The 9,948-nt window shown below is 34.0% G+C and overlaps 1 protein-coding gene and 1 pseudogene across 1 annotated transcript; one reads left to right on the top strand and one right to left on the bottom strand.

The window, feature by feature from the left end:
- Positions 1-2,098: 2,098 nt before the first annotated feature.
- On the bottom strand, positions 2,099-8,024 carry LOC111371049 (annotated as a pseudogene).
- Positions 7,894-9,636, top strand: LOC111371368 (protein SODIUM POTASSIUM ROOT DEFECTIVE 1-like). Its single transcript, XM_022993308.1, has 3 exons — positions 7,894-8,722; positions 8,817-8,892; positions 9,209-9,636. Exons 1-3 carry the CDS (start codon positions 8,057-8,059, stop codon positions 9,361-9,363), a joined length of 897 nt encoding a protein of 298 aa, XP_022849076.1. The 5' UTR covers positions 7,894-8,056; the 3' UTR covers positions 9,364-9,636.
- The last annotated feature ends 312 nt before the right edge of the window (positions 9,637-9,948 follow it).

The raw sequence follows: 9,948 nt of genomic DNA on the forward strand, positions 1-9,948 counted from the left end.
TTATAGTTTGATGTAGGATATATTGGGGAAAACATAATAGTAGAGGGAAAATATCTAAATTTTGGATTGGGTTCATAAGATCATCCTGAAAAGAGGACAACGAGACAAACAATACTCACTTCGCCGTAGTGACGGATCTAGGTGGTGGCGAGCTAGGGTGGCCGTCCTAGCTGGATCTGCTGGGATAATTTATTTATTTTTTGTTAACAATAGATGAAAGTTTTACCTTATATCTCTAGTAATTGACTTTACTTTCAAATATCCCTTGTAGCTTACTTGGTGAGAGTTGGCTTTAACTTATGTCAAGTCTCGAGTTCGAATCCTTGTCAATGGATTTGTTATGTATTATTTTTATTCTATAATTTTTACCAAAATTCAATAAGGAGAGGGACGAAGAAGAATTGAACTTGTGATCTCACTTTAAGGGTTGTGGTAAACTTAACTATTATGGTACCTCTGGAATTGTGTCACTAAATTTAACATAATAATATTTGTTAAGTTTTCATTGTTTTAATGCAAACAATGTTAAAGATTTGAATTCATACTCTTCCTTTGAATTATACAAAACTTGGCAACAATATTATTTGATGAATTCTATTTATTTTTATAACAGAATTATATATATTCAGTTTGAACAAAATAATTGTTATATTTATACTTTAAACCTTGTTCCATTCCTTTTTTTTTTTAAATACATTTTTTCTTTCTTCTTTTCATCCATACGTTCTTTAATAAAATAATATTACATATAAATTCAAAAATTTTCTTTATTTTTAGTGACACGTTCTACATCAAATCACCATTTCAAAATGTATTTTTTGCAAAAAAATGGATATCAGAAGGACTTTTAATATTTTATTGCGGCCGCCCGTGCTGATTTAAATTCCTAGATTCACCCTTGCTTCGTCGTAATGTACGATGGATTTCGACAATCTGAATTCGTTTAAGACTCGAAAACTGATTTTTAAAATTTTAAAACTATTTTTGTTATTTTTATTTTTATTTTTTTTAAACTTTGTTTTCATTAATTTTAATTGTTTTAAATTATATTTTCATGTAAACCTTTATAAATAAGGGGTTATTTCGTTGCTTTTATCATCATTCATTAATTAAATTCGTGAGTTTATTTTTTTCATAATTTGGTGAATTCCAAATTTCATTTTCTTAAGGTTTTCACTTGAATTTCTTGCTTCGCGCTGCGTCATAGTCATTGCCACTGAAGCTAAGCAAAACTTGGTACGGCCTTAGTTGGAGCGATAAAAGTCATTGCCACTGAAGCTAAGCAAAACTTGGTACGGCCTTAGTTGGAGCGATAAACGCATATGCTAACACTCTAGCTACTAAAACATAGGCTAGGCCAAAGCCCATGAGTAGGACTGACTAGGCTAACCAGCTGAACAGATTTCGAAGCATAAGCTAGTGCACTTAAGGCCCAGGCCAATGCCATGGAGGTCGAGAACAAACCAACCCAAACGGGTTGCCTGAGGATCAAACACTTAGGAGGGCTGAGGTCTAATGCCCAAACATCTGAAGAGACCTTTAGGGTAGGAGTGTTAAATGGAACGAGTCAAGCGTGAGCCAACTCAATCATGAAAGTAGTGCTCAACTGGCCCCAGAAGCTTGCCCTTAGGTGGGGGCAAGTCGAGCTAGCTCACGCACCCATAGCTCGCATGAAAAATGAGCAGCTCACTCTACTTCACATCCCTACCTGTGTCTAGAAAATGAGCACAAATGTTGACTACACATAAAGCAGTGAACCATCAAACCTCTGTTACAATATTTGATAGCAGACGCCGGATATTGAAAAACTCACTGATAAAGTATATGTTAAACTATTGAGCCAGAATATCTTACGTCAAACAATGCCATAATGGAAAAAGGAGAATGACTGGATATGGCAAGGCAAGAAGAAGCAATTTGGCGCCCTCTAGGCATGTATGGAGTTGGGGGCTGAGTAACTCCCATCATGACTTACTTTTGGTACCATCTACAAGGCTTAATGCCGCCTTGCACTTTGACCTCTATAAATGCCATCATAAATCACAAATGCGGGTATCACCAAAACTCAATCAACTTATCTCCCCCGTGCAAAAGCACAGAAACTATGTATATTATTAAATAAAAGGGCTCCATTTCGAAGTTTTTACGTAACATTTACCGATTAACTAGAAGAATAGGAAATCGATGTAACTAAGTATCATTGTCCTCCACAATTAAAATTAGAAAAACAAAATTGATTATAGCAATGAGAACTCAAACTTTAATTGTGTACTTTCTCATTAGTAAGTACATCTCTCTTCCTTTCTCCTTTTCCGTCTTCAGAGATTCCTGAAAAACAACCTCAAGTTAACAAGTAGGAAAGGCAAAACCATGCGACGCTGACGATTTCTAGACCACGTCTGGTTAAGTATAAAGCCATGCTAATAAGCAAAGCATTATAAAAGTATTAAATGAGGATAAAGGTCATAATTAGGGTTTCGTGGAGTAATAATTTAGACGACAACTTAGAACAACAAAAGGCCGTAAATTGAAACAAGCAGCAGAAAATAAGCTTCATTTCTCGACTATGCATTTTTTCATAATAGCACTCAAATGTCTCCCACATCAACTCAAGAAATCATGTAAAATTCATACTTGAACCCAAGAACCAACACAATCGACCAATTACCAAAAAACCTACTTGTTGCTTAATGTATGTGTTGGATTTTATGCGTAATAATAAAGAGATGGAATAGAGAAATTAACACAAGAATTTACGTGGTTCGGCAGTGTGCCTACGTCTACAAGAGCGAAGCAGAGATAATTTTATTCAGTAGTGAAAAATAGGATTACAACATGTTATTTATACTAATCCTAGCTTAGGCTCATATAAGACTTTAAGGCCCGTACAAAAAAATACCCATATACCGTACCGCGGGGGCATTGTTGCCACACCCCCAACCCATTTAGCATCCCTAACAATTAAACCCGAGTAAGGTCGATGCCGTCGCTTAGCTCTGTTCCGTTCGGTGCGCTAAGCTCTGCTTTGTTCCGACATCGGCCTATTTGATCCAGGGAACGTGTGTTCCATTTTATATGAGTCACGGTCACAACAGTATGTCATTTCAATTCTTCGTCAAAACAAATCAATTAGAGCATGTTTGGCCGTTATTAAAAGTCATATTTACCAACTATCCATTTCATTAAGTCAGAAATGAAACAACCAGAAGATATAAGCACAAATATCATCCTAAAAAAAAATCCTAATTATGCAAGATTAAGTACTTAAATTTTCCAAGAACCGATCATGAATACAAATCCACAACAAACAACTCAATTAGTCACGAAAAATTCGTAATGTAATCTAACATGTTGAACCAAAAATTGATCACAGCAAAATGAAAACAGAACCAATAAACTCAACAAATTATTTATAATAAAAAGATAAATTTGTATATATTCGCAATGTGTACCTGGTGCTTAGTAAGGCGCCTGTGAATGGCGAGGGTCTTCTTCGATCTACTGATCAAGGGGCAAGTACTTTTTATTCTTCTAACCTTTTCTGAGTGCGGCCTTCTGCGTTTGAGAAATCACAGTCAGCACCTGGGCAATGGACAGCCTCACCACTTTGATTTTGGATAGCTTGTTGGCGGCGCCACCGGTCGCCTTCGCCACCCGAAGCAGTTCCACAGCTCCGCTACAAATCCTTCAGCTGGGCCAATAAATCCACCTTGCTCTTCTCCCTCAATTCATGCACCTTAATCCTCGCTACAAAAGCAAATTTAAAAAAATAATAAAAAATGAATTGATAATAAAAGGAAAAAATTTGTTTATTTTGAACAAAAATTGGAAATTAAAGTTTTTTCCCTTCAGAATTCATACCCACTTCGAATATCTTTTTTTCTCTGATGAATGATGAAGCGGGAAATGGAGTGATGGAAACTCCGAAAACCGACAGTATCCTGTGGCATTTTGTGGGCTTTTATGGATCCTCTGGGCCTTTTGTTTTGGGCTGTCGTATGAATTTTTTTGACCAAATTGAGTCTAGAAATTCAAAAATATTACATGTTACGCCAGAAATTTCTTTTTATTCATTGCGTTACCGGTTTTTTGTTTTAGGATTTCATAGTATTTATGTGTCAGGAAGCATGCACATAAAACACCAGTTCTCTTTTCTCTTTTGTTCGTTGTACACTTTGATTTACTACTATAAGAATATCATTTGTTGTTATAGTTTGAGCACCAAAAAATATTTCTCTACTCATATCCTTAAATACAAAAGTACCTGTCTAGAATCAAGAAATCACCCGATCCCATACATCTGTAACTATAACAATGATTTTATTGATATGGGATTGTGTTTCTCACATTCAACGTCAAGGATTCAAGTAATTGGTGGTATTCTAAAAAACATCCCTCTTACTCTTAGATTTTAAAAACAATACACCTCTTTTTTCTAAACGAACTTCTATTCGATTCTTTCAATTCTGATAGAGAGATGACCGTGATTTGTTGATTCATTTCAGTGGCGATTTAATTTCATGTTTTCAACTTTAAAAATAAGAAGAGGATTGCTCAAGATAAATATTGGATTATACCTGCTCCTAAAGGGCTTTTTATAGTTGCAGTGTGAATATATTTTAAATTTTTAACTCGTTCGAGTTGTACAAATTGTTTCAGCTAATCTTGGCTAGTTTAGGCTTTAATTTCGTGAGTTTTATCTCGAAATGTTACTCGTCAGTAAATCTAAACCCAATTGTATGAGTTAAATTAAGTAAAAGAAAGATACAGGAGACAATCTGAAGGGAAAAAAAAAATTCCAAACTGAAATGGTGAAGATTAACCAAAGCAACTCATTAATCTTTCACCAAAACTAAAGCCCCACAGCTTTAAACGCGTGATTATATAACAATTACTTTGAGTAAGACCTACACAACCATAAATTTATATCATAAAGTCTTCATAATGTGAGAAAATTGAGTCATATTTGTCGCCTGCGTGACAAGATTGATTGTACCACTAATAGTCAATCGTGTAAAGAAATAAAAATAATAATTTTATTTGATATATTGTTAATCATTTTTAATAGGAAAACAATATATATTATGATAAATGACCATCAATAGTGACATATGACATCAGTTAATTGGTAAATCATTTAATTTCTGGACCTATCATGGACGTATTTATCAATTAATTGATATGACATGAGACAACATCGAATTCGTTAACAAAATACCTAACTTGATTCAAATCTAACTCCGCTCACGTATTCTTTAACGATCTATCCGATAAGTATAATTCCTACGATATATCAAATTATTCGACCATGTTTTTTTTAAAAAGGTGTTTTGTCAAAAGTTGTCATTATAGTTATATTTTCATCTAATTGGGATGGATCCTACTTTTACATAGGAAATCACAAAAATTCTTATCTGCCCCCAAACTTTTTCATAATGTAATTCATAGATTAACTTTAATGGTAATCACTAAGCAAAATTAAGGTGTAATTATGAGATCAGGTCATCAGCTTTATCCATACCTAAAAAAAAGTGCACACATTTCAAGGCAAAGTATAATCATTACATCCATTTAATTAAAGTACAATTTATAATTCCCATTTGATAATTAAAAAAATGGTTATTGATACAATACGTCCATACATTTGAAAGAAGATGATATATTCATCATTTCATAATTTTATATTGAGAAAATGAATGAAATTGGATGGAAATAATGATTTTTACAATGAAATGTACAAATAGGGATAAAAGTGCAAAGTAAAAAATGCAAGGTGAAGAAGTTTTGCACGACAAACTTCAAACGTAAAGGCATTTTGTACTAATAACTCCTAAAAAAAGATGCATGAGTTAAAATATTTTGGACGCGATTGTTATGATTTAAAGATTTGGGATTACGCTGTATATTTTTGAAAGATTTAAGACATTTTCTGCAAATTTTTCTTTCTGAAAATGCTTTGGATGAACCCTGAAGGACCTTATGTGGCTTTTCATCAACTAGCATTACTCTTGTGTCAATACTTGGTTACAAATTGGATTGAACTTCTCTTTACAAATGCATGATAGAGGTTTCAACCTTTCTTGGCCGTCACAAATAGAAACACACACAAAAAAATAAAAATAAAAAATAAAAATTTAACGCAAGGAAGTTATAGATCTAGCTTCACATGGATTGGTTCATTACCAACAAATAATGAATCGACAAGAATGACAACATAGTACGAACAATTGGATTTAATCAAAACCAGAATTCTTGATAGGAATAGTACAAATCTAATTTCACGTGCTTCACATTCATTAGAATAGTTTTTAATATTCTTTTCAAAGTCATTTGTCTTAATCTCTAGCTTATCTTTCCAAGTTGTTTATTAATGAATCAGTGTTTTTTCCCCCTCAAATAAACAAGAAGTGTGAATTAATTATCTTTTCCAAAGTTATTTGTCGCAATCTCTAGCTTACAAACTTTCTCGTATATAGTTTGGTAATCAAGTGTGAAATTATTGATGTTCTTTCTTAATAATTTTTTTTGTATATAATTTCAAATTAGATAGGCAAAGTTAAAGTGAATGGCCAATCATAACAAACCAACTATGGGTGATAGCTTGAATTAATCTAAAATATTCATGCCCAAGTGATCAGGGGCGAACCCAAACGACTTGGGTTAGGAGGTCAAAAATAAAATTTATAGGGTATCTTCTAATTAAAAAAAAAAAAAGCTAAGCAAAATTTCTTTTTCCCCCCAAAATCTAGAGGGTCAATTGCCCCTATAACCCCCCCCCCCTCCCCAGGTCCGCCCCTGCAAGTGACACTTATATACACATAAGCTCCGGCCAACAAATATAATTTTTCTTGAATAACTAAGTTGAACCCCGCCTAATAATAATTATTTCATCTGGTTTTTGAGGTCAACAACACTATTATCATGGGAGCAGCAAAATCGAGATACTGAAGAACATATATCAAAGCAGACAAGCAAGGCTATACTTTCGGTTATTGATCTATGGCTCTGGTTGGGATTGGTTTAATATTCAGCAATGATATGGCAATTATAAGAACACAGTTTGAAATTTTAGCCTAATTCCCTCTACTGCTAGTGCTTGTAATCATCACCATACCACATAAAGTTACTAAAGAAAAGAGCACAATGCACCCATGTCTCCCTATACTCCACCCTGGAAAAATCCCACAACACAAAAAGGCAAATCCATGACTAGAGTGTTTCATCTCTAAACAATAATTTTTTGTGACAAGACTCAGCACCTAGATAAATCATGTCTGATTGATCTCGAAACAATGAATTCTAGTGACAAGACTCTACTCCACAAACAAAATATAGAATATAGTTCAAAGACGTGAAATAATTTAGCGATTGGAGGTGTTACCTTTATTTCTTGACATTCAAATTTTGACATTTCAAAATTGTGACACGTGGCTCTCAGATGAACGGTTTATGTCGATCATTAAAAAGTCACATGCAAAGAATGTGCTTCACTTTTTAAGGGGTAAATATGTATATTAACTTCAATGAAAAAAATTTGAAAGAAAAGGATAGAAAAGAAAAATAAAATTGAAAAAGCAAATTAACTACCACCTTCCTCTTCATCCTCACCCACCCAAACTTGGAAAAAACCCACAAAACAAAAAAGCAAAAATACAACTTTAAAGGTCCAGATAAATCTTGTGTCCTCTAAGGTTTACATTATTCATCAATTCTAGTAGGTCCATTTTTCCTTCTTTTTTCTTCCCATTATTAGAGCCTGTTTGGGAATGATTTTTCCCCAAAAAAAAATAATAATTTTTTGACCTCTATTTCACTGTTACAGTCATCATATTTGACTTCTTCTCGCACATGTGGACTTCACTTTTCTCCTAACAGTCATAAAATCAATTCTCAAAATCATTCTCAAACATGCTCTTAGTATTTCCTCTCTCTTTCTATTCTCTAATCCGTCCAGCCTCTACTTTATAAGCAAATTGAATGGCCTCATTTTGAAGATCTTTCACAAAGTAATTCCTTCTTGCCATTTTCTACTTTCTCACTCTGCATCAAAACAAAAATGAAATCCATAGACCTATTTTGTGCCTCCCCTGCCGCCACCGCCATATGTTCAAGCATGGATCAACGCGCCACCGTGCCTCATGGCATGAAGGCGCTCGACCGCCATATTCACCGCCTTGGCGACCGGCCTAAAAGCCGTGCACCACCACCTTGTTCATCCCAACTCCCCATTGATCCTAGAACTTATTATCAAAGAAACAGAAAGAGTTCTTCTAAGGAAAGTGAATTATTACGTAGAAAAAGCTCAGCTGAAGTGAATGACCCAGGTTCTTCAAGATACTTATTGAGTGACAAACCATTTCTTGATTTTATATCAGATTCTGAACGCATTTCAGCCTTGGTTCCTATTAATCAGCCTGTTAGGACCAAACGTATGGATTCAGATGAGTTTCCGATTTTCAAGTCTTCGTCCACTCGGTCGAATGAGTCTACTCCTCGGAATATGCTTGTAAAGAAGTATACAAATCCGGTCTTTAAATCGTCGGCAACAGACTCGAATGATAATATGCTCGTAAAGCAGCAGCACACTTCTCTAGTGGATAAATCTTTGTCAACACGCTCAAATGATACTCATGCTCAAAAAAAGCCTCCGTCGACACGCTTGAATGATCATCTTGATGTTCACAAATCTACGTCAAATCGATCAAGTCATCGCAATTTAACGGTTCTTTATCTACTTACTTATCCTACTTATATTTTTTTTTTCCGCTCTAATATCGATACTTAATTGCTGATAATTTTTATTATGTTTTTTATAGGTTGTCGAATTGAGGGTGTCAATTCATTGCAAGGGTTGCGAAGGAAAATTGAGAAAACATATCTCTAGAATGGAAGGCAAGTATTTGCAAGACATCACAAATTTCATAAAAATATTTTGAGTTTTCCATTAAACGTAGCAATAAGGAGGAGAAATTCATGTAAACGACTCTAAAGTTATTAAATTTAAGACTTAATTTGTCGTTCTTGCATATATAAACATAATGCTGTGCTTTTTACCTAAGGTAAACAATTCTTCCATGTTTATGTTAATACTCATTTGTTTCTAGAACTAATCTAGTTAAATTTATTACTATTTACTAGTAGTGTCTTTGCTTTCAAGAAACAATATTAACTGATTGGTTAATCTTTCCCTTTTTTTTTTTGGTTGCAGGAGTTACATCATTTAATATAGATTTGCCCACTAAAAAAGTGACAGTAATCGGGGATGTGACACCTCTAGGTGTGCTTATGAGTATTTCCAAGGTGAAGAATGCCCAATTTTGGCCGTCTCCAACTTCTTCGTCTTCATCTTCATCTCCAAAGTAGTCTTCATCTTCATCTCCAAGAGTCGGTCCGATCAATTAAAATTTCTAAACAAATGAAGAAACCAATTCCATGCCGACCATCTGTTCAGTAGCATTTACTAGATTTTAATTTAGATATGTGTGCTTGGTTAGATAATGACGTGATAATATGTCTCGATATTATGTCCTGGACATTACTTGCACATATATGTATAACATTATTGTATTAAACTTGCTAGTGAATGTAACGTTTTTATCTTGGTGATTTATCTGATGATGAGGAATATTTCTATCATTGTGAAGAATGCAAATTAAGCTAAAAAAAGTGTGTTTGAGCCTCGTGATCTTTTATCATAATTCATCGGGAACAATCGATTTTTGGCCCCTTTTTTATGTCCAATTTTTGTTTCTTTTGATTTCAAAAACATGTTCAGACAGCTGGGATTGTCTCTGAGAATGTCTTTTTGTTTACTGTTTTCCATATGGGCATTACAGTTTGTACTGTTTTCCAACATTTGACTGTAGTTTGAATACAAATATTCTCATTGGATTCAGGAATCCGACAGTCTATAAAATAAATTTAAATTTCTGCATTTTGCAGATTAAA

This window comes from Olea europaea, chromosome 22 (genome assembly GCF_002742605.1).
Source record: "Olea europaea var. sylvestris chromosome 22, O_europaea_v1, whole genome shotgun sequence".
NCBI classification, from domain to species: domain Eukaryota; kingdom Viridiplantae; phylum Streptophyta; class Magnoliopsida; order Lamiales; family Oleaceae; genus Olea; species Olea europaea.